The sequence below is a fragment of the Mixophyes fleayi genome, chromosome 1 (genome assembly GCF_038048845.1).
Source record: "Mixophyes fleayi isolate aMixFle1 chromosome 1, aMixFle1.hap1, whole genome shotgun sequence".
Classification (NCBI taxonomy): Eukaryota; Metazoa; Chordata; class Amphibia; order Anura; family Limnodynastidae; genus Mixophyes; species Mixophyes fleayi.
The window spans coordinates 75,201,341-75,227,807 of NC_134402.1; the positions used below are offsets into that span (position 1 = coordinate 75,201,341).

The window sequence follows — 26,467 nt, forward strand, 5'->3', positions numbered from 1 at the left end:
CCATAACTCCTCCCCATGACTCATCCGGACCTCATGAGCAGACCACACAAATTAACCCCCAGAGTACCAATAGAGTTCAATACAGCCTTAGCTTTTATTATCCTTCGAGCTTAGATACAGCCCTCTGTTCTTATAACCCAGTGACCAGCAGCATCTCGGGAGCATCATCCCCGGTTACTAGACAATCCATTATTATGTCACACAAGAAAACGCCACAAAGGGTTGCTAGGGAACGATCAAATAAATAGCGCCCATGTGACACAGCTCGACCTATTGCCTGGCAGACACGCGTGGGTGAGAGACCTGAGAAGTTCTGCAGCAGACAGTTAGATACTTTATATTGAGAAGTTGTATTGGTTGTATGTCGTGAAGGAAGAAGGTGTGTATATTATTATAGTGTATTTGCCAGATATGGAGAACGTGTAGCTTTTTCAGCTGGGGTGGAACTACAAGTCCTGTTAGCCTGAGGACAATATGCTTTGCAGTTCCTTTATATCTGGAGAGCCACGTGACGTTAATGTCTAACTAGACCAATTAGTTCCAACTTTGTGTGTGCAGGTCAGAGAGGGGGAATTACATTTTAAATTTGTCCAGCTGGGATTAAATGGTATAATTTTAGAGCCGTCACCTTAGTCCCAGAGACAATTACAGTTAATCATCATAATAATAATAATATTTATTATTATTATTATTATTATTATTATTATTATTATTATTATTATTATTATACTAATATTTTATAATGTCAGTTTTGGCCTGACTTTCCATCTGGTGATATAAAGCAGGAGCACAGTTTTAGGCAATACTTATCAAATAGTGCAAACACTGAGTTAAAGGCTTTCTGCGTAAGTAACACATTATATATTTGTCTGCATTGGTTCAGGTTTAGTGCAGGTACAACAGAGAAGGAATTAATGTTTATCACATCTTGCTAATTGTTGTTTCTAAATGTCATAATGAATTGTTACAACCAAACTCATTTTACAAGCTTATAGAGGTTGGTGACAACTACATCATCATCATTTATTTATATAGCGCCAACATATTCCGTAGCGCTTTACAATTGGGGTACAGTAATCAGACCTGATTAGTAGTAAAAATGTTATGTTACCTCATAGATGCCTACTATTCCGGAATGTCCGGGAGACTCCCAAAGATGCCCCCTTCTACTCCCAGAGTAGAAGGGGACAACTTGTTTCTTATCTCACAGAACATTGCGACACATGTATGGTTCAATAATGTCAAGCTGTTGTACCTGTCCAGAAAGAGTATTTTGTCATTTTATTTCTATACCTAATTGCTTTAGCTGTCATACAAAGAAGAAATATTTTCTTTATTTGCTGCGTAAGATGGAAACCTTTCTTACAAGATGAAGATGGGGAAGCTCACATTGTGGGGCTATGTGCAGGCAATATAGCAGGAATATACACCAATCAGCCACAACATTAAAACCACAGACAAGTAAAGGGAATAACATTGATTTTCTTGTTACAGTGGCACCTGTCTAGGGGTGGGATATAGCCTTTCTGGTCCAATCTCACAGAACAGCAACTGTAGCACAAATTATTGAAAAAGTTAATGCTGGCTATGATAGTAAGGTGTCATTACACACAGCCCATCGCAGCTTGCCTACATTGGGCATGTGAGCACCAGAACTGGACCATGGAGCAATGGAAGAAGGTGTCCTGGTCTGATGAATCACGGTTTTCCTTTACATCATGTGGACGGCTGTTTGCGTGTGCTTTGTTTACCTGGAGAAGAGATGGCACCAGGATGCACTATGGGAAGAGTGCAAACCACCGGAGGCAGTGTGATGCTCTGGGCAATGTTCTGCTGGGGAAACTATGATGCTGCCATTTATGTGGATGTTACTTTGACACTTAGCACCTAACTAAACATTGTTACAGACCAAGTACACCTCTTCATGGCAACAGTATTCCCTGATGGCAATGGCCTCTTTCAGCAGGATAATGTACCCTGCGACACTGCAAACATTGTTCATGAATGGGTTGAGGAACATGACAAAGAGTTCAAGGTGTTGACTCGGCCTCCAAGTTCCCCACATCGCAATCCGATTGAGCATCTGTAGGATGTGCTGGAAAAGCAAGTGTCAGGCACCGTCTCCGCACTGACACTTGGTGCAGGATACGGACGCCTGCACCTTCCAAGCAACCATGTCCTGTGGGTCGCCACCAATATCGTCAAGGAGGTTCTCTCTCGACTACGTTCCAACCACCTTTACTGCAAACTGGAGAAGTGTGTCTTTGAAGCCTCTCAGGTCCACTTCCTGGGATATATTGTGTCCGGTGCTGGTCTTTCCATGGATCCTGGGAAAGTGGCTGCCATTCTCAATTGGCCACAACCATTGGGCCTTAAGGCGATCCAACGCTTTATTGGCTTCGCCAATTATTATCGGCACTTTATCCAAGACTTTTCAACTCTCATATCTCCTATTACTGCTCTCACCCGCAAGGGAGCAGCAAAATCATGGTCTGCCGAAGCCCTCAGTGCCTTCCAGTCATTAAAAAGGGTGTTCTCCTCCGCCCCTATTTTGCTACAACCAGACTTGTCTCGGCCTTTCTTTGTTGAAGTTGATGCATCCTCCATTGGCATAGGAGCCATTCTTTCACAGAAAGATTCCGATGGAAAGTTTCATCCCTGTGGTTTCTGTCCTCGAAGATTTACCTCCAGCGAATTAAACTATGGTATCGGGGATAAAGAGTTATTGGCCATCAAAACAGCACTAGAGGAGTGGAGACATTTGCTAGAGGGGGCTGAGCATCCTGTTACTGTCTACACGGACCATAAGAACTTAACGTACTTGCAAACAGTTCAGTGTCTGAACCCACGTCAGGCCCGCTGGTCCTTGTTTTTTGCCCGTTTTAATCTCCTTTTGACCTGGGGTTAAGAATATCAGGGTGGATGCTCTCTTCCGGTCATTTGATGATAAAGATCTTCAACCCGCCCCCACCCCCAGAACCATCTTGGATCCTACTACCATTGTGGCCCTCACCAGAACTTCAACCAATGTTCCTCCTCCTGGTCACTCCTTTCTCACTTCCAGGCTTCGGCCTAAGGCTCTCAAGTGGGCCCATGATTCTCTGTTTGCCGGGCATGCGGGTGTCAAGAAGACCTTCTTGTTGATTTCTAGGCATTATTGGTGGCCCTCTATCCGGGCGGACGTTAAGGCCTATGTTGCCGCTTGTGGAATCTGTGCCAGACACAAAACACCTAGGCAGTCTCCTGCAGGACCCTTGGTACCACTTCCTATTCCAGAGAGACCATGGACTAGTATTTCTATGGATTTGGTCACTGATTTACCAGCTAGCCATGGATTCAATACTATCTGGCTGGTAGTGGATAGATTTTCCAAGTTGGCACATTTCATACCTCTCAAGGGACTTCCTTCGGCTTCTATCCTTGCTAACCTCTTCATCAAGGAGATTTTCCGTCTTCACGGCTGTCCCCAGGATATTATCTCGGATAGAGGAGTACAGTTTGTGTCCAAGTTCTGGAGAGAGTTGGGGGTCAAACTAAAGTTTTCCTCATGGTACCACCCTCAAACCAACGGCCAAACGGAGACTGTCAACCAAGACTTGGAACAATTTCTCAGGACCTACTCTTCGGGCAATCAGGCTGAATGGAGTCGTTTCTTGTGTTGGGCAGAATTTGCTCATAATAACCAGGTGCATGTATCTACTCGTTCATCTTCATTTTTTCTTACCTATGGGTTTCACCCTCTCCTTCCTGAACTTTCCCAACCTGGTTCAGCACTTCCGGCCGTGCAGAATCTCATTCAGGACTTTTCTCAAATATGGTCTCGGGGAAGTGCAAATTATTGGAATCCTCCCGCCGTTACAAAGCTAGCGCCGATCGTCGCCGTAGACTAGTCCCCAGACTTCGAGTTGGGGACAAAGTGTAGTTATCCACAAGGAATTTAAGACTTCGAGTTCCCACCATGCAGCTCGGACCTTTTCAAATAACTCAAGTTATAAATCCCATGACATTCAAACTCCTTCCTCCATCACTCAAGATTCACAATGTGTTTCATATTGCTCTACTTAAACCCCTCGTTCTCAACAGATTTGTCAAAAGATCCCCACCCCCAGTAAACACTGATCATGGGGAGGAATATGAGATCAATCAGATTCTGGATTTCCGGATCTCCAGGGGTCGCCACCAATATCTTGTTGACTGGAGGGGTTATGGCCCCGAGGAGAGATGTTGGATCGATGTACAAGAGATACATGCCCCTCGTTTATTGGCCAAATTCAAGAAGGAGAGAGAGGTGACCTTGCAAGCCCTGAAAAAGAAGAAAGGGGAGAGTACTGTCAGGCACCGTCTCCGCACTGACACTTGGTGCAGGAGACGGACGCCTGCACCTCCTAAGCAACCACGTCCTGTTGCCTAGCAGCGGGACGCTATCTCTGCTCACCTGTCTGCAGCCAGCATGTCTTACCGCCAAAATCTCCCTAACCCTATCAGGAGGCACCTTAGGGTATATAAGGCAGCCTCTGACACATGTCTAGTGCCAGAGTATTTTGTCTTCTGCCTTGCTCCAGCGTTTGTTCCTGTGTTGCTGTTATTTGGATTCTGACCCCGGCTTTGTTCCTGACTTCTCCTCGGTTCCTGAAAACCAGGGGTGTGTTAGACTCCGCGCCTCAGTACTCAGTAGCGCCAACTGCTGGCAGTTATCATCAATTCCACCTAGTGATTCTGACAGCAAGTCAATATTGGGCAGGTTTTTATATATATATATAATATAAATGTCTAGTGGCTTGTGTTAGTCTGTCTGTGTGTGTGTGTAAAAAATAAAACCAAGCTGCAGCTCTACCTGCTGGGCGGAGTTATACACTGACCTACTAAATTCTTAGTGTGTGTGGAAAAAATTTTCAGAAAGGGCTGAAATTTGGTATATTAAGATGTTTTTAATTTGTTCATTTAATTTGTTAATTGTTAAAAGTGTTTATAAAGATTTTAAAATATATATATATATTTCTTGAAGGAGAAGTGACAGTTGGGAGTGGTTGGTGGTTGCCGGGGGTGACAGTGGGGAGTGGTTGGTGGTTGCCGGGGGTGACAGTGGTTGGTGGTTGAGGCCTGGGCTATGGCCCAAATGCATGACAAGAACCTTTTTAACACCTTAAGTAGCTTGATTTGACTAGAATGCATGAGTATCATGCACGGGTTAACTTGTGTGTATATATATATATATATATATAAAACCCCAAAAGGACAAGGAGTATAAGTATTATGAAATGGCAAGTCCAATCAATGAGAAGGTGAAGAAGATTACCAAAGAATATGGACACAATCTGACAACCCGCTCTACTGATTAAGATCTAATGGGATTAGTGTAAATTGAAAGTCATAATGAAAAAAGAAAAATTACATGTCAGTACCTAATTGTCTATAGAGAGATCAGGTAGTGGATTCAAACACCCTAAGGATATTATCTTGTGTATCTGTGGGTAACGACTATATAAGGACCCCGTGTAGAATAAAATTTATTAAATGTTATCCCAAAAGTTGAGTTTAGAAAAGATAGGATCTTATTCCAAAATTGGGATATATTTTGTGCCTGATAGAAACCCAATGAAGTGTTTTAATTTCTACTTCCTGTAGTTGTGCTGAGGTGACGCATCTCAGAATTTTATTTTCAGACAGGTGATTTTAATGTTGTGTCTGTTCGGTGTATATCACTCTCCCTTTGGTGGATAGGGATGGATCTGGTTTTATAACCTGTTATTCTCTTCCTAATGTAAGTTGTTTGTCATTTCTTTGTATTGTCACTGGTGTATGGGTAAAATACAGGATATTTAAAGTAAACACGTTTCCTGTCACCCTGTAGGATACAGTTTATATGAACTGTTTATGTTCATTCTCTTTGTACGTTGTCTTTCAACCTTCCAGAGCAGAGAGTGTTGGGTACGATATGGCGACGGTGAAGATGTCGATAGTTATACTGTTGACACCAAAATGGTAATGGTGTAAATGTCCCCATATTCATTCTGCTCCCTCAGCCCAGGACGAAGGTGCTCCAGCTGGCATGTGTGGTGCCCTTCAGCCCTGACACTCACGATCAGCCATTCTTTGTTACTACAGATGAGTAAACTAGACCCCTCAGCACTCTTCTTGTCGTGCTCAGTCATAAGATTCTTATTTATAAGTGTTTCAGTGATGCAGGATTTTTGCTTCTTTCTATGTTTTTTAGCTACTCTTAGCACTTTAGAACAAATTAATACCAAATGATTGAGCAACACCATTTTCTTTTTGTAGTTTGAACAAAAACCTTTTATTTTTATTATTTTTCAGAGGGAAAGGAACAGATAATAAATCATTGTACTCAAACAAATACAAAGAATACAGTGAAATAAACAATGAAAAAGAGAAGAAAAAATATAAAAAATTTTTTTATATATATATATATATATATATAGCTTATATATAATTTCCAATACCGGAATATGGGATGCTAGTTTGGAGAAGGGAAGGGAGGGGAGGAGAAAGTGAGAAATTTTGTGAGTAATATTATAGAACAAACCATCTATTTATTAAACTACGAAACATTAACGTGAAGCATAAATAAAGGACAGAGCACGGGAGCAGCATACTGTTGATAAAGAAGGTCTCTCCCTCTCTCCCTCCCCAAGGAAAACCATATTTAGAGAGTCCCAAGCATTCTGGGTAAATGTTCGTATAGCTATAATTGGAATTTGGAGGGAAAATAGTGAAATAGTTGGTTGCACATTTTATTGTTTGTTTCTCACAGTGTGGAGAATGAAGAAACTGAGCTCTGAGTCTCTGTCCAAGAGACGAGAAGGAGGCATCTTGTATAGTGTCAGCCAGATGCCTGGTTTCCCTCTGGAGAAGGTGGAAGGTGAAATATATTCAGGTAAAACAAGTGTTGTACTAGAGGGTGAATTGTAATGTCTTACCTCAGCATAATATAAATAACAGGAAGTTCTTCTGCTAAAGTCTGTCCCACATCCCAAAACGTGTCAGTTCAGAGCATATCATTAATCACTTACTGTCTTTTATTATAAGCGCAGAACTGAGACTGAGATTAGACAGTTGATTTAACTCTTTATGTATCATCAGTTTCCTGCCGGCTGCATTACCTTCTGGCTGTGTTTTGGTCCATATTACCTTCACATCACTCTGAGGAGGATTATATTTATTATATTTGTTACAAGCCTAAAATTTCATCCCTTTCAAGTATGATGACCGGCTATTTACAGGGATGTCAGATGATGCAAAATGAATGCAAATATACATATATTTCTAACATTCATAGATGGTTTATGTCTCATACCCATTATTAAATAGGAACAACATAAAAATGTGGTTAAGAATAATAGCTATATAAACAGGAATAAATGCTCAGAAAACCGTACATAACCAGATTACAGTGCTACTACTATCAGCTGTAATAAAACCTATAAACTTACATTAGACAGATAAAAGCTAACTGTTGATTGGCAGCTGGGTATCAAGTGCAAATTCTGCATCTGAAGGAAATATTAGTGTTCTATTTCAAAGAGGACCACATCGTGTTTAGCGGAAGGTGCGTTGTCCAGTATGTATGTCCTATAAAGCCCTGGGAGAGAGCATAAAAATATCACTAAACACTACATGAAAATGCAAAATGTCGGTAGCATAGATGTAGGAGATAGCAACGTTTTTTATCTGTGTGGAGTACACACTTGAATCCAAATGATGGTAAATAAGACCTGACACAATGTTACAAAGATAGTCTGGAATTTTTCAGTGTACTTGTGTCTGTGTGTAGACCTCATGGGAAAAAAAATGACTAGACATGAACAGCAGGTTAACATGAAAGATACAATAAAATCTGGTGTTTCCGCACCGGAAAGCCTCCCTCCCCTGTCTTATAGGAAAATAGGATGGTCGTCAGCCACAATTCTCAATTTATACCATGATGTTGAAAAGAAACATCAATAATTCTCTGTCTTAATATCAGGTTGAAGTGAGTAAAAGTAGCTCTCCCACATTTCGAAAAACATCTTGGGGTATATTTACTAAACTGCGGGTTTAAAAAAGTGGAGATGTTGCCTATAGCAACCAATCAGATTCTTGTTATTTATTTAGTACATTCTACAAAATGACAGCTAGAATCTGATTGGTTGCTCTAGGCAACATCTGCACTTTTTTAAACCCGCAGTTTAGTAAATATACCCCCTTGACTTTGCGAGCGAAGAAATTCAGTTATTGCTTTTTCATGTCTCAGGCTCAAATCTACCTGGGCCTCCAGCTGATTTGCCTAAACATTCTCATTCTTTATACTTTTTTGCTACCAGCGTTTATAAAGATACCGTTTCAGTATGAGAATGGCGTGAGTGCGGTTATTTTGGTGTTACATTTCACATAGCCTCTAAGGGACAGCAAGGAGAAGCTACTGCAGCATCCTGCACTACAATCCAGAGGTCATCTAACAGGTGAAGCTGAGGATTAGCTCACCATGCCAGAGGCACTGGAAGGAGGTATAGTTTAAAGAGGACCGGTGCTTCCTTACATTCTATGCATTTTAAGGTCGCCAAGTCCAAAACTGTCCTCTATGTTAGAACATACTTGCCAACTTATGGCAAGTATGATCCGGGAGCCTGCCGGGGAAGGTGGGCGTGCAGGGGGCAGGGCCCCGAAAATCGTGTCAAACGCCGCGATTCCCGGTGAATCGCAGCGTTTTGGACCTAAATCTGCCCACTTCACTAGGAAGTGGGGAGATCCGGGAGATTGCCACACTCTCCCAGGAGTCCGTGAGACTCACTCGAAATGCGGGAGTCTCCCGGACATTCCGGGAGAGTTGGCAAGTATGTGTTAGAAGTTAGACTGTGGAGAGAGCTTGATAATGGAGAATTGGTTGAAGATTTGGTATGCTACTCTCAGGAGTTTGCTTAATGTTTCACATGTAGATGGCAATAAGGTTCTGCTATGGTTCCCTGGTATAGAATTATCCCTTCTGGTTGGTGAATGTGGTCAGGAGGGCACCAAGTACCATATTTACAGGAGGTTTCCTATAGTCTATAGATTTTGGACGCACATTTACTATATGATAGATTTGATTACTCCGCTGAAACTTCCTAAGTGTCCATCAGAGACGTTACTAAATAAAGCTATAGCATAGGTGCCTAAATATACTCATTCTAAAGTTATTTCAGATTTCCTCCAGCCAGGCTATCGCTAAAATGGGGGAAATTGTAAACAATTAATATTAATCTCGCTTAGACTAAGATAACATTAAAAAAAAACAACTATATATATTATATATGTATACATCTTAGTTAATGTTTGGAATAGTTATTGTTTGATTTTCCCACCTAATATGGAGTAGTGAGTAATTATTGCTCCGACTTTAATATTGTAATATATTCTAAGACCTCTGTCTCATATACTAAAGTCTGTACATAATCTTCTTGTTGTAAACTTTACAAACACTTATTGGAACAGGAAATAGAACTCACACATGTTTGTATCCATTGTTCTGTCAGGTAATCGACGTGCTGAATTACTAGAATTAGCAGAATGTTATTTAAAAGGAAGAATTAAGGAAGGGGCCAATATGCCAGCTTTCCTTCTTGGGCAACTCTACTTTGAAGAGGTAAGACATTTCCATTATGTGGAAGGAATATCAGTAATGAAATACTAATCAGATGGGTGTCAAAAGTATCTAACTATATCGAAAGTAGTGGCCAAGGTGCAATTCAGCTTTGAAATGGAGACAGAGGGGATGCCCTACTCCACTGCCACCTCGTCCCCGATAATGAAGAGGTTCAGCTGGCATGTGTATGTTATGGACGGAGAGGGAGCGCGTCCAGACCGAATAGACTGATTTACTACCTGCATCTCCTACACTTAGTGAAGTTCCCCAATGTCCCTATTAGTAGTTCCCTGGTGACCATTCGACCAGTTTAACTTTCACGAATTGGAAGGGAACCTATTATGTTCCCTCCCTCATGTGTTCAATATGGTTTAACAGCAGAATTGTTTAATGTGTTCCCCCCACTATGTACCCCCTCAACCCTTCCCCCTTTTAATTTTGTGTCCTTTCCTTACCCCCCCATCCCTTTCTACTTTCTGTACCCCATAATTTTTGAAAAATTAATAATAAAAATACTATTGAAGTTAAAAAAAGTATCTAACTAGCCATATACAATTTTTTTTATATTTATCTTGATTAAAAAGTAAATTCTAATTTTATGAATGTTGTTTGCAAAAATTAGAAATGTTATTTAAAACCCTGATATAGGCTTTCTAAAACATGTTGTGGCCACGTGCCCAAGTTGGAGCCTGCATTTAGTGATCGTTCACACCTACTCACTGTTAATGTGTTTTTCTCCCATTAACAGACACCTGAGAACCACATTAAAAATAGGATGAATGTTTTTTTTTTTTACCACCGTTGCAGGTGTATTTTAAATTTTAGAAGGTGCATTGACCTATTTCTCATTCATTAACGAGGTTGTATTGGTAAAAGCACAACATCTGAGAAACGCGTGGCGAATGTATCACAAAGCCATGTATAAATCACACGTTAGTTTTATTCGTTTTACCCATTTCCCCAGCGCATGTGTGTGAATGACCTCTTATTGCTGCATCTCCTTCAGAAAGCTTCACTGCAGATGAGATTAGGTTATACTTCCCTAACTATTTTCTTCTGGTTTCTTTCTATTCATTTCATCATTTCTATATTTCCTCCTTTTCTCTTTCATCATGAGAAATTTGCATTGCTTTCTTAAGTTGTAATATATTTTACTCTGTTTTGGCTCCTTATTACTTCAACTCCAAATGTCATTTTTTTGTATTTTCCGCTCCAGAGATAGACACAACGAGCAGCGTAATTTCATTCTGCTTCTCTACTTTGGTGTCTTGTAGGGATGGTATGAAGATGCTTTATTGCAGTTTGAGAAGATTAAAGCTGAGGATTATCAGGCTCTATATCAGGCTGGAGTGATGCACTATGATGGTCTAGGAACTCCTGAAGATCAAGTACGTATCAACAGAAGTCCAAATCAGTTTGAAATATTTCAGTAATATAAACAGTTACTTCCAGTTTCTGTGGGGTTTTTTGTTGAATATTGTAATCTATAAATTAAAACATAAATATATAGATATATCGGTTTCTGGTCCGATGTATAAAATTGAACTATTCCTTTTGGTGATGATCATTATGGTCCAGTTACAAAGTAGGCCCGCAATAGCAATGACATTTGTTTGTACCCATTTACACAGGTAAGTGTGTGGATTAATGCATTAAGATAGCATGTGGGGTACAATCAGGGAGTTACTTGCTGGAAGCAGACTATGTATTGACCCACACACAAAATGCACCTCGATGTATAGCCTGCTTTAAATGTGAGTTATACAGATGTCAAAGTGAATTTCACTAGTCATATACACCATTTCTTTAATGCTCCTAACATTAGGAATATATTTACTGTCATAAAAGCTGTTTTGTTATTGAGCCTTACTTAGCACCTATTGGGACATTTTCTTTTTTTTTTAAATTAATATTATATTGAACAACAAAGGCTTCTGGCGTTTTGGATTTGGGTAATTATACCATTGTTGGCTCAACAATATGATATGAGGTGTCTGACATCTTGTGATTATTTATTGCTAAACAAATATACCGACTTACTGCAATAAATCATATACACTGAAGGGAAAAAAGTTATATTGAGATTTTGGTTTAAAGTTAGGATAGCACAGTGGCTTAGTGGTTAGCACTTCTGCCTCACAGCACTGGGTTCATGAGTTCAATTCCTGATCATGGCCGTATCTTTGTGGAGTTTGTATGTTCTCCCCGTGTTTGCGTGGGTTTCTTCCCACACTCCAAAAACATACTAGTAGGTTAATTGGCTGCTATTAAATTGACCCTAGTCTCTTTCTCTGTGTGTGTATGTTAGGGAATTTAGACTATATGCTCCAATGGGGCAGGGACTGATGTGAGTGAGTTCTCTGTACAGCACTGTGGAATTAGTGGCGCTATATAAATAGATGATGATGATGATGATGATGAAAGTGACCAATTCATGTGAAAAGTATAACACATTTCTAAAAAGAAATAAGACAATGTTCTCTAAATTAACCAACATGTTTTTGCCACTCTTGTAGAAAATGTCATGGGGCCTACAAATGTCTAATTACGCCCCTCTTTCTCTGCATCCTATAGACATGTCCACATAATCTGTTGACTCACAGTTGTTGGGTTATTTTTGCAGTGAACGGGGAAAGTGACACCACTAACAACTATTTGTGCTATTTCTATTGCATCTTACATATACATTAAAGAACCACATTAAAAATAGATTGATGTTAATAAGCCTTAATTAAACAATTCTCGAGCTGCACACAAAAAAATGTAATAGAAAATAAATGTAATTGCCAAAAAACATTAAATTGTGCATCAGGAAATAGAATGATAACAGGTAAGTACAAGTCCCTTTTGCCAACAGATACGTCTGGTCCTGGGTTCCCGCTATTATAATACAATTGTAAATGTAATAGTTAATGTATTGACAACATAGTTATGAAATAACTTCTTAGTGACAAACTATGGTTTCATTCTAATAATCAGGGGCTGGGGGGCACCCCCAGGGGCCAGTCCCCTAGTTGGCTACCATGGGCTGGGTCACAGGGCTACATCATCATCATCACCATTTATTTATATAGCGCCACTAATTCTGCAGCGCTGTTCAGAGAACTCACTCACATCAGTCCGTGCCCCATTGGGGCTTACAGTCTAAATTCCTTAACACACGGGGCTACATTTTTTTTCCTTTAAAATGTTCCTAATAGGCCGCTGAGCCGAGTCTTGTCCCCCAGGCTAAAATTTTCCAGCCAGTCCCTGCTCGTAAAATTAAACAAGGATCATACAAATTATATTTTGATATCTACCATTTGAAGCCGCTTTCCCAAACTAAGTAACACTTAAACACTGCCATCTACTGGAGACACATGGTATCAACCAGAAAATAACCATCTGCTCCAAAGACATTAAAGAGATCTGTTGATTTACACTTACACCAACATAACAGACGGTTGCATTACAAGCTAATAACTTTGATGTATGTTATGTATATTTACACATGTATGTTACACAGTCACCTGAGTAACATGAAGAATGAAAACATATGACTATTATAGTAACACTATTCTCCATTTGTCTGTGATCAGAAGAGAGGAGTGGAGTACATGAAAAGAATCGTCAGCTCCAGCAGCTCTCGTGCTGCACACATGAAATACGCAGCTGCCTACAATCTAGGACGAGCCTGTTTTGAAGGCTATGGGATGGCTCGCTCTGACGAAGAAGCAGAGAGGTCATTATTTTTTTCTGAGAAGCTTAGAGAACAACCAGGTCATGTTATTCATATACTTTCTTTTCACTCTAGGTGGTGGCTTATTGCTGCTGATGATGGAAACCCCAAAGCCAGTGTGAAGGCCCAGAGTGTGCTGGGAATGTTCTATTCACAAGCTCCAAACACCAATCTGAAAAAGGTGATTTGCATTATGTCATCACACTATCACTAGCAAAAAAGTACTGAGTGCTTCTACTTATCTACCTCGCTTCCAACATGACCTACTTCACTGCAAGGCAATAGCCTGGTCCTATGATTACTTTCTGCTCACGTTATTGCAGCTGGAAGAAAAGTGGGAAATTCAGGAGCAGAAAAAGTTATCTGTGGGGGAAAGGGGGTCATATTAGAAGTTGTATGTTGATGGTGCATGTAGTTTGCTTGCAGAGAGGACAAAAAATATGGCAGAGACCAGGTAAAGAGATAGATACAACCCATGAGTTTGCTCGTAGCTTTCACAGACTCGCACAAAACTATTTCCAGCATATACATCCCTTTGTGGTATTCACAGCTAGAAATGGCATAATCTCAGCACCCCCACATCAGTCATCCCGACATGCCCCCAGATAACCCTCACTTGCTCCAAAATACAACCACATGCCACTCACACCTCCCCACTGAGGAAGGAGGGAGTGCATGTAGTGCAGAATACACTGTACTCTGCTCTTCTCCTCTGATTGGATGTGCTGCGTGCCCTCCCTGCGTTGTGCTGATGAGGCCACATGATGAGGAAGCTGGCTGCTCCCATTCGCTCATTCAGGCCACCTATTGCCAGGGGCGGGCAGGGGGGCATATGCCCCCAGGACGGCCCTTAGTGGGCTATCTTGGACTGCTTTTTTTTACCTTTAAAATGTTCTCAATAGGCTGCTGAGTCAAGTCTTGCCCCCCCCCCCAGCTAAAATTTGCCAGCCCTGCCCTGCCTGTTGCCCAACACTGCTTTACACAATGTCTTTCTGAGATTTCTTTCATTCTTAGACTAGACCTGTAACATTACAAGCTGGATGGATATCCAGAAGCTACAAGGCCTCCACCGCTTTATATAGAGACGTGTCCAACTTGGGCCACTGCTGCTTTCACCTCTCACAAAACCAATTAGTCTTTAAACCTATTGTATGTGCTTTTCCATATTTACTAGTAGGTTCGTATTTCCCTCTGTGTATTTAAAAAGTGATATGATAAATGTTGTTTAATGTAGAAGCTCCAAATTTGCAGTGAATTATAAACCCACCAGCAGGTGGCGCTACCACTTCTAGAAACACAGATTCCAGGTCCCATAATTAAACTGAAATTCATTAGATAGGACACATTTATGAACTGTGGCATTTTCCTGAACCCATACAAATCAGCACCTGTCATGTTTATCGTAATGTTTTATGTCAGCCGCGGCTGGTGAGCACATTGTCATCTGGTCTCTTACAGGCTTTCTTCTGGCATTCAGAAGCCTGTGGCAATGGAAGTTTGGAGTCACAGGGAGCTCTTGGTGTGATGTATCTGTATGGACAGGGCATAAAGAGGAATCTGCAGTCTGCTATGGAGTGTCTGAAGGAAGCGTCAGAGCGTGGAAACGTATATGCACAGGGGCAACTGGTCGGCTTCTACTATCACAGAAAGATGTTCACAAAAGCAGCTGAACTGGCTAAGATGTAAGATCTCGCTGCTGTCAGGGGATGTTTAGTATTATCATATACTGTCTACTTACACGTTTCATAACCACATTTTCTTTTTTTATCAGCAAATATACATAAAAAGCATGACACTGTTGGATAAATTACAACCACATTCTCAACCTTAATTGTGCTATGTGCAGTTAGCGTTGAAACAAGAAGCTTAGCTACAGCTGTTCATGCATGTCACTGTAAAATAGAGATGGTCACTGACCCCCGTGTTTTGGTTTTGGATTCGGTTTTGGATCTGGATTACCGTCGTGTTTTGGTTTTGGTTTTGGTTTTGCAAAACCGCCATTGCGTGTTTTGGTTTTGGTTTTGTCTGGTTTTGTTTTGCTATTTTTTTGGAAAATCCATGTTTTTGGGCCTAAATTAACCCAATTTAGTGCTCCAACTGTTTTAGAGACAAGTAATCTAATTGTTGAGGTAATAAATCATCCAAAAAAACAGTTTAATTCTTCGTTGGTAGGCCTAGTCTACACACAAAACAGATTGTCTTCCTCTCCATCTATGCATATTGGCAATGCAGCCATCGTCTTTGAATGTATATTACACCCTACACTTATAGTTAAATATGTAAAGAAATGGAAAAAGCCAGTTTGGTTTCTGTCTCTCAAGGCCCCCCTCCACTTGTATAAAATACCAAAAAATTCAGCCATGACAATATTAATTGACATGGAGAAAGCCAGTTTGGTTTCTGTCTCTCTAGGCCCCCCTCCACTTGTATAAAATACTAAAAAATTCAGCCATTATAGACTGTACAATATTAATTGACATGGAGAAAGACAGTTTGGGGTCACTCTGTCTCTCTAGGCCCCCCTCCACTTGTATAAAATACCAAAAAATTCAGCCATTATAGACTGTACAATATTAATTGACATGGAAAAAGCCAGTTTGGTTTCTGTCTCTCTAGGCCCCCCTCCACTTGTATAAAATACCCAAAAATTCAGCCATTATAGACTGTACAATATTATGAAAAATGGACAAAGCCAGTTTAGGGTCACTCTGTCTATGACACCCTACCCTTAAGGATAAATTGCCCTAACAGCAGCCTTTCAAGATGGTATGTGATATGGAAATGCCACAAGTCCCTTTCCTCTTTGGGGGTAGATTGCACCCTACACTTACATAGAAAGTTTTAAAAAGATGTTATCGGCATCATCTTCAGCTTAATCCTCACCCTCATCAGTGTGTACGTCATCAGCACAGACTATCATATCATCGCCGCTTGAATCCGCCATTAGAGAACAGTCAGTGCTTGGATGTCTTGGATGGTGAAGGCCTTCCTCGTGGAAGATGTAGTTCATTTTTATAAACATCATTTTCTCCACATTTTTGGGAAGTAACCTTCTACGGCGATCACTGACTAAGTTCCCTGCTGTGCTGAACACTCGTTCAGAGTACACACTGGAGGGTGGGCAGCTTAGGTATTGCAAAGCAAGTTTGTACATGGGTTTCCAAATGGCCTGCTTTTCTTCCCAGTAAGGAAAGGGACTGTCTGACATTTCCATATCAACTACCTCTTGAAAGTAATCCTCCACCATCCTTTGCATGTTTACACTCATATTGGATGGAGTTATGGGCAAAGTGACACATTTTTTTGAAAAATCCTTCAAACCAGCCCAGATGTTAAATTGTTCTGGTCTGCCCCCTGTGTCTTCCCTGCTTCTTTTTTGGAAATTTAATTTTTTTACGAGCAACAGCTTGAGAAAGTGAAGGAGGACACGTCGTCAAGCCGAGGCCCAGTTCAGCGGCCAACTTGCTGAGCAATAGCTCCTTGCAAAAGTTCACATCTCGCTCATTTACAAGTAAAGACTCAATGTAGGTTTTAAACCTTGGATCAAGCACAGTGGCCAAAACGTACTGATCCGAGTTCAAGATCTTAATAACTCGAGGATCATTGTGAAGCGAATTAAGTACTTGATCGACAAGGCCAACATACTTTGCTGAATTGCTTGCTTTCAGCTCCTCCTTCATTTTCTCAAGCTGCTTTTCCAATAGTCTAATTAAAGGAATGACTTGGCTCAAACTAGCAGAGTCTGCACTGACCTCACATGTCACAACTTCAAATGGTTTCAGCACCTTGCACAGCACTGAAAGGATTCCCCACTGTGCAAGAGTGAAATACATCCCCCCTCCTTTCCCAATGTCATGACTTGTGCAATATGCTTGGATGGCTTTGCGCTGTTCCTCCATCCTCTGAAGCATGTACAGGGTGGAATTCCACCGAGTTACCACCTCTTGCTTAAGTTGGTGGCAGGGCAAGTTAAACTGCTCTTGGAGCTGCTGTAATCTCCTACATGCTGTGGCTGAATGCCTGAAATGGCCTGAAATTTTACGGGCCACCGAAAGCATCTCCTGCACCTCACGGTTATTTCGTAGGAAGCTCTGCACCACCAAGTTGATGGTGTGAGCAAAACAGGGAATATGTTGGAAATCACCCAGCTGTAATGCTCGCACTATATTGTTGGCGTTATCTGAAATGACATACCCTGGGGAGAGTCCGAGTGGTATAAGCCATGCATCAATCACATCTCTCAGTTTGCGTAACAAATTGTCAGCCGTATGCCTGTTAGTAAAGCCGGTGATACAAAGAGTGGCCTGCCTGTGACAAATGTTACGTAGTGGTGTACATGCTGCTGCTGTTCCTGCTGGTGAAGGTGAATGACCAACCCAGTGGGCTGTCACAGTCATATAGTCTTTGGTTTGGCCACTTCCACTTGTCCACATATCTGTGGTTAAGTGAACAGTGGGCAGAATGGCATTTTTCAGCGCAATCTCTACATTTTTACACACTTTTTGGTATAGTTGTGGAATAGCTTTACGGGAGAAATGGTGTCGCGATGGAATTCTGTAACGCGGACACAAAACCTCAATTAACTGTGAAAAACCAGCTGCGTTTATTGTGGAGATTGGACGCAGATCTAACACTAACATTGCAGCCATGGCGTCTGTGATTCGCTTGGCGACTGGGTGACTGCTGTCATATTTGCTTCCCCTCGCAAATGATTGTTTCACAGTTAATTGCTGAAATGTAGGACTGCTCATTTTATTAACCTGCCTCTGGGATGACGATTCACCCCCAGCAGCAGCAACAGCAGCAGCAGGACTAACGCTTTCTTCAGAGGAATCAATAATAGTGCCGGAGTCATCCAGCCTTAAGTGGGATGCCGGGCTAACTCCGAGCGCTACTGAGGATATTGATGAGGATGGTGTGGTGGGTGTATTTTGTAGCCGTCGGTATGTCGGTGAGCGCAGGGTCTTAGCTGATGAGGGAGTGCTTGTATTCTTTTGGGAAGAACTTTCAGCTTTTCCCAACACTTTGCCATGAACTCTCGTTAAATGGCGTAACATAGACGAGGTTCCAAGATGGTTAAGGTCCCTCCCTCGACTGACTCTGGCTTCACATACACTACAAATGGCTATACAATTGTTGTCTGGATTTGGGTAGAAATAATTCCACACATAAGAAGTGGATTTTTTTGTTTTATGCCCAGGCATGACAATGGCCTTTTTCTTGTCACGTGCCAGAACTGCTGCCACTGGTGCAGGACTTACACAAACAACCTCATCCTCATCAACATCCTCATTAGCGCCCTCGTCGCCTACACAAATCTCCCCCTCATCCTCTTCTAATTCCAAAGTGGCATCCTCAATTTGGGTATCACCGGCTACACTCGGGCTATTAAGGCACACATCAGCAGAATGCTCACGATTAGACATCCCACTGTTGGATGGACTCTCCACAGGGATTGTTGTCATTTGTGAATCAGAGCAAATATTCTCCTGTAATGCCTCACTGTTATCTTGCAGCTCGGCTTTGACGCGTAACAGTAGTTGTGCACCAATTGTAGGCTGGGTAACTTTTTGGGATCTGCCACTAATAGCCAAAGGTGAAGGCCTCATTCTCTCTTTGCCACTGCGTGTGTAGAATGGCATGCTTGCAATTTTTTTTTTATCGTCACTTAACTTTTGCTCAGTTACACTTCTTTTTCGCTTCAATACAGTAAATTTTTTTGGGGTTTTTGTTTTTTGCACTAATTTGAAAACACTCTGTTGTTTGACATCGCCTTGGCCAGATGACGTACTGGGAACACTAACATCAGGACTGGTGACAGAACCTGGTTGCTCATTCAGATCATATGTGGACTGCTTTGAATCCATTCTGAGCGCAAACCACTGGGGAGTGCTAAAAATTATTTAGTAGATACTGCTGACAGATATGACTTTTGACAGCCAGAAATATTAATGCACAATTAGGGAGGACACCCCAAAAGCACTGAGGAGTGCTAAAAATTATTTAGTAGATACTGCTGACAGATATGACTTTTGACAGCCAGAAATATTAATGCACAATTAGGGAGGACACCCCAAAAGCACTGAGGAGTGCTAAAAATTATTTAGTAGATACTGCTGACAGATATGACTTTTGACAGCCAGCAATATTTATGCACAATTATGGGGGACAACCCAAAAGCGCTGGGGAGTGCCAAATATGAAGAAAAAATAATAAACCTCTATCCTCCTCTCTGCACTAGCGATTTTGGTTAGAGCAATTGCAAGAACAATATTGTATTCTCTGTCCCTGCTCTAATTAGCCTATGACTACACCCTGCTCTCTCCCTCTGTCAAATGGCGATGGATTGCTGTGGAGGCGTGTATTTATAAAGTTGAAGTATCGCGAGAACCGAGCCCCGAGATCCGACGACGTCACAATGACGTTCGGCCTCGATTTGGATTCGGAATGGGCTGCTCAGCTCGGTACTCGGATACCCAAAGTTCGGGTGGGTTCGGTTCTCGGAGAACCGGACCCTCCCATCTCTACTGTAAAATAACATACTTGCTGAGTGCTGCCCCCTGTTGGTAATGTTGTGCATCCCACAATTTGTATTCAAAGATTGCCCAAGTGCTGCACACAGAAAAATAGTAAAATACAATTGATATTCACTTATGTACAATATCCCACAACTAAAAACAAAAGCAAATAAGCTGTTATAAATAAGTTACTGAAAATCAGTACAGGTCATTAATAACTAATGAATATACAGGTGAAAAAGTACCTATATTAGCCCTGTTACATAATATACACAGGCAATTACAGGCGTGTGCACAGTGCAGTGTGCTGTGTTTCTCTGAACACAACCTGGTATATTTTTCTCTGTTTGGGGACATATTTAAATATACATATACTGAAGGTAACGCATCCTGTACAGACAAGGGGCACACATAAAGAACACGTGTATGTATACATGATAATATCAGGAACCTTTGCTGTGAACACCTGGGTGCACATTGGTGTAAATGCAGGGAAACGTGCACTCCTGCTAGGATCTGTAGTAACAGGTAATTATCAGCAAAGGCAGTGAGCAGTCCTTGGGCTGGATTTACTAAACTGCGGGTTTGAAAAAGTGGAGATGTTGCCTACAGCAACCAATCAGATTCTAACTGTCATTTATTTAGTGCACTCCACAAAATGACAGCTAGAATCTGATTGGTTGCTATAGGCAACATCTCCACTTTTTCAATCCCGCTGTCTTAATTCAGTGTGTAGTTTTCTACATTTTGTTCCTAACAATACTGATCATTTTCCCACGCCCAGTTCCAGAGATCCTCTACTATTGACAGTCCTGGAAATAATGATAATAATATAGACGTTAATCAGTCTAAGATGCTTATTATGTGTATTGCTGATATGAAATGTGTTTAGCATTTGATGTTTACACACATTATTTTCTACATGTTGTGTGTGTGTACGGTAGGCAGTCTATTTTTCTATACTTTCACTGTTGGTGTCATCTAAGTTAATTTGACTTTTACTGTTATACAGGGTTGTACAATATGACAACATTGACCTGATAGCAGAGGCTACGGATTGCCTTCCTGCCTACATAGCCAAAGGAATAGCTATGGCCAACTTCTACCTGGCTAGATGCCTCCATCGTGGTTTGGGCATAAAACAAGACATCGCAGCTGCTAAGCCTTACTACACAAAAGTAAGTTGTTACTTGTTTTTCATTATTATGTTTGTCATGGATTTTTTAGAAGGGTTTCCATGCCACACCGCTAGAGTGGCCATGATCATCCTACAAGGGACATGGCTATCACTTTAGCGAATAACAGCCAGCTCTCTAATACTCGCCCATTCAGTTAAGTACATGGTTAATGCTGTGAGCGTCACTGTTAGGTGCACACAGCTACCCCTTCACAAGCAGAGCCGTGTGAAGCAGCACATCCCTCCTGACTCTCCCTGCAGTCAGGACAGTCACCCAAATTAGGCACTGACCCACCTTCGTCCTGCTCGCACTTACCTGTTCTTGCTGCTTCCACTACCTAATACGCAGTAGTGTTTGGGGGGCCCGCGCTTCCCTATACAAAATGTATGGGTGATAATTGGTGCCTAGGGGAGTGAGATAGAGGGAAGTGGTCCCTAAACCCCAGAATATCATTTTAAAAACAAATTCCCAGGTGCAGGCAAACAGTAGTAATTCAGAAATCTAAAATAAATTTGTACAAACCATGTACCTAGTGGTCCACATGCACTCCATTGTATTGGAAAGTAAATTGCAGATATGATACATAAAACTGGATCCATACATAAAATAAAACCAAATACATTTGTAATTAGTGCACTGATAACGTCATATAAACAAAAGGTTCAAGCAATTAGCGCAGTCCGTATATTTACCATAGTGGTATGCCTAAAACCCACAATTATTTTGCTCACTAGAGTTTGTATCCATTTGTGCATGTGGACCACTAGGTACATGGTTTGTACAAATTTATTTCACATTTATGAATTACTACCGTTTGTCTGCTCCTGGGAATTTGTTTTTTCAGTTTCTTTCACTACCTGCTGCTTTCACTTCTTAAGCTCACTTGCTGCTTGTCGGGATCCTGGACTAGTGCCCTCTTTGGATAAAAGAATAGACACAAGAAATATGGGAATTGTAGCATTTATTGATCTCTCTATGCCCCCCTCCCCTCAACCAGCCATGATATTAAATCAGTAGTACCCATATTTAATAATTAGGCCTTCCTACCTGGAACCAGCTCCGACATTATACGATTGCCATTTACATTTAATAAATAGACCTATTTTCCCTAATCAGCCTTATCAAATTAATAGCATTCAGCATTCATAAATAGATCTATTCCCCCAACATGCACTGCCATTCAATTAAAAGTATTCACATTTATTAAATACCCCTATTTCCCTCCAAAATAGCCCTGACATTGAATAATAAATAACCCCCCCCCCAATTAGCCCAACATTACATTAATGGCACTCACATTTAATAAATACAAATATTTCTCCCCTAAAATGCTTTAGCATTAAGTAGCATTCATATTTAATAATTAAATGTTTCCCCCCATACTGCCCCAAAATTAAATAATTAGTATCATCATGTAATAAATAGTCCTTCTTCTCCCAAACTCAGCCCCACATTCAATTAATAGCCCCCAAGCAGCCCCAGCATAAATTAATCAAATCACACCACCTTTAATGAGTATTACCTTGACCCCACCATTAAATTCAATAGTTCCCACCATCAGATAAAGTGTCCCTATTAATAATATATTCTACTCTGGCTGGATCACGTAGAAATAACTTATTGTAGAAATTTATTTCAGTTAGTGGCGCAGGTGCCAATTTCTAGAATTGCAACTGTACTGATTTCTGATACAATAGGCAAATGTTGGAGGAAATTTGTTTTGTAACTTCTGAGACGATTTTGTAACGCGATTTCAAACTTTTATGCTATCCCAGTTATGCTAATTAGACCATTTTCATCTGTGAGTGACCAAGCCCTTGAATACACAGCAGGGCGCATCTGTATCCTGTCTTGTTAAAAAGATAGACGAACTCTGAACAATGTAGGCAGCAAGTGAATTGGGAAATAACAGATTGGTGTAAATTTTGTTAAGTATAAATTGCATTTAAAATTTAAGTTTAGAGAACATATTACATCCTGATGCTAATCTTTGTAATATTTCAGACTCTTTGGTGCCTGGGCGGAAAAGGGGCTGTTTTATTCCCTGCTAACATAGGAGTCAGAATCCATATAAAAAGAGCACTGTTTGACCATGTTTTGTATCATTACATTTGTAACTTCTGGAGAATCGCTAGCACCTCAAAATAGCGTGTAAAACTCCTTGTCAGGGCTCTTGAGTAATAAAACATCACTGCTTGAAGATTCTGTGACCAACAGATAAGAGCTTACACTCTAATACGTTCCCCTGCCCGTCTGTGTTGAACCCAGCGTCTCTGTGTCAATGCTCTGCCAGCTACCCAGCAGTCTTGATCCATAGTAAGCAGTCAGGAGGTACTAACCAGCCCACAGCAAAGAGGCACTGCAGCAGCTATACCACCTACACCAGAAGTAAGCTCTTCGCTGTGTCTAGTGGTGGCAGCGGAATTCTCTGATGGTGAGAAGAAAACCCAGATAAACTGTGTAGGAAGAGCATCCCTTCTTTCCTCTTCCCCCGTACAGACCGGGTGGTGAAGTAAGCCCATCCGGTCACACTGCCCATGATCATTAGTAACCTTCCTCACATAAATAGTCCAGACTCCACCCCTATCACTGTAAGAGTCTCCTCCTCCCTCCAACACTTACCTCTGTCTACTGGCGCTGAGTTGGAGAGGCAGAATCTTCTGTCTGCCTCTTGTACAGTGAGAGGGCACGCAGGTCATGTGCGCACCCCATGTGATATGTCAGCGGAGCAGGGGCTAGTAAATAATATGGAGAAGGTAGGAGAGGAAGAGATTTAGATCCGTTCCTCTGCAGATCCCGCCAGATGCAGTGCAGTTGTTGGGGAAACACCAGTCTCTGACGTCACTGAATCCGGAGGTAGCTGCCAGCGACGGCAGAGCAGCCGCGAATACCGGCAACAGTTAGTTTGATAAATATTAAAATGGTTAAGGAACAGAAATCTAACAGGAGATTTTCCTCTAGGAGATACCTATTCACAATTTTCTCCATCGGTATAGGAGGGATTCAGCCAAGGTGTTATTGATGACAGGGGGCATATGAGGGAGTTAATGAGGGAGATTCTATAGGGAGCAGTCAGATATCTTTGGAGGTGGAATTTAAATACCCTTTTGATAAAGTTTTAAATTGGGGATATTGTGCAGAGGTGACGGGATGGATTACTCCAGTCCTGGCTGAAACGATAAAGCCTTTATGCTTTATCGTTTCAGCCAATGTATCAATCTATAGCAACTCAATTATCCAATCCATTGGTTACATTTTTAGAAATCTCAATTGGAGATTGAATTGCTTCACCTACTGGTATTCCTGGGGTCCAAACCCATCTACATTGAATTGTTGTGGACCCAAGTTCCTCAGTGACAGTAGGACTTATTATAAGGCAGTTTTTTGTACAAACATACATTTTATTTGTGTTCTCCAAATACAATCCATGTTTTGTCAACTGCAACTTCCTCTTAGTATACAAGAGAGGTGGACAGTCGTGGCTGGAGCAAGTGGGTAATAATCTGTTGGAGGACCTAGAAGGTGTATTGTAGGTGGAGCAAGATGGCGGCATTTTGAGACGTTTCCACAGAGCGAGACACAGTATGGAGTTGGCATACTGGTGAACCTATGCAGGGCAAACACAATATTTTATTGTATGGAGTGTGATTGTTGCAATGAGAAAAAAAAAAGGAATGGAGATCTGTACTTGTCCTGTACTTTTAGTGGGACACACTGCCCTTTCCAGTCACACTTCAGCATATAAGCACATTACTAGGCCCACTTTGGCCAATGTAATCACACAAAAGTGGCACATTTTTAAAATAAAAAGTTGTGATGTCCCCTCACTGTCATGATTTATTTATGTCATAAATTAGAGGAAATCAAGGAGGAAAACAGAACAGTTTAATGAAAGGGGTGTTTCTAAAGTGGCAGGAGGCTGGACTTTGATGCAATATTTACACTTTTCCACCTAGGTGCACTAGTTTGTGGTGGTGTCTTCCGTCAGCAAACCAATCAGACGCAGTGGTTGAAAACTAAAGCATTCATCAAGTGCTTTATATACATGAGGCCTGGTGGGCTGTGATTGAATGTATGATATCAGGGGGTGGGCCATGCCTTTAGTATACGGATTTGTTCATACATTCATATCTAGGCTCAAGAAAAGATGCAGAATGTACAGATACCTTAGTCAAAGAATATCACACTTATAATCATCCGGGGTCTTGTAAACCAATAATGAAATCATACTCTATACATTGTTTATTACTTAGAATTCTCAAAACACGTAAGCAAAAAAAATGATGAATTTTGCACCACACTAGTGTATAGCCCAGTAAGTGTCACACAATATGGAGTATTTCTTCCTCTATGTGTAGCATTACCCTAACTAGTCCTCTCTTTCAGGCTTGCCTCTTGGATCCGGATGTGGCCAGTGATCTGCAATGTGACGTCATTTATGAGAAGATATAGCGGAGCCTTTCCAGGCCTCATTTCAGTGCGTTTACAGCACTTACGAATCAGACTGAATTATGTCTCTAGATACAATTTCTAGATGAAAATAAATTATTATTGTATTTATTGAGTAATATTTCCAGCCCATATAACTGTTAGAGAATAAAAGAGAGCAGTTTCCACGTGACTGATAAAGGTTGGTAATACAGCTGTAGTATGAAGATGCCTTTGTACTGGAAGCTGGAGAGGCAAATCATTAGCATATGGCTGTCATTGATTATGCAAGATCTCATAATCTAAAGTCTATCCGATATTAAAATATTGTATCCAATAAGCTGTAGAAGTAATAAATATTGCCCCCTATGAAAAACCTGATTTATCCAATTCATCCTGAAAGCTCTCAAAACTCCTTAAAAAGCTGAGCTAAAGCATCATACATTACAATGCATGGGCTCTTTGGGTTCCAAATTATTCCTCACAATGAAGCATACTGTGGACAGCAGCTGGTGCTTTACCGTGGTCTGTGTATGTGTCAGAATGTTTTGTTTGGTTAAAAAAATGTGAAGGATACTACTGTGCTTGGGGATCGCGCTGCTTGTTTTTACCCTGGGGTGGAGAAAAGGTTGATACTGAAATGTATTTATTTATTTTTCTATGAATAGACAGGTGGTATATAGTGCCCAGAAAAGCACTGTTTTCAAATCAGCAGTATGTGCCACTTACTTTGTGATAAGCCCATGGTGCCAACTGAACACATTTTCTAATACTATCATATTAAAGAAGATCTGTCAAATATAGTAAACAATGTCTTTATCAAAAAGATCATTCAGAAATAGGATTAGCGATCATTTGAAAACTTTCATCGCCCAGAACTTCTTACCATGTTGGCAGATTGAACAATCGCAATCAAGTCATCTCTTTTGTGCACATGGTCACTATGTCAAGTGTATCACGTTTCGATTGTACTTTGTGTACAGATTGCGCAATGAAAAGACAGTTT

General features: G+C 41.0%; 1 protein-coding gene across 1 annotated transcript; it reads left to right on the forward strand.

Moving 5' to 3' along the window:
* Positions 1-287: 287 nt before the first annotated feature.
* LOC142104699 (LRP2-binding protein-like) lies at positions 288-25,837 on the forward strand. The gene is made up of 9 exons (XM_075189483.1): positions 288-379; positions 6,773-6,895; positions 9,510-9,619; positions 10,894-11,007; positions 13,198-13,340; positions 13,413-13,518; positions 14,796-15,019; positions 20,868-21,033; positions 25,420-25,837. Exons 2-9 carry the CDS (start codon positions 6,781-6,783, stop codon positions 25,483-25,485), a joined length of 1,044 nt encoding a protein of 347 aa, XP_075045584.1. The 5' UTR covers positions 288-379; positions 6,773-6,780; the 3' UTR covers positions 25,486-25,837.
* Positions 25,838-26,467: the final 630 nt, after the last annotated feature.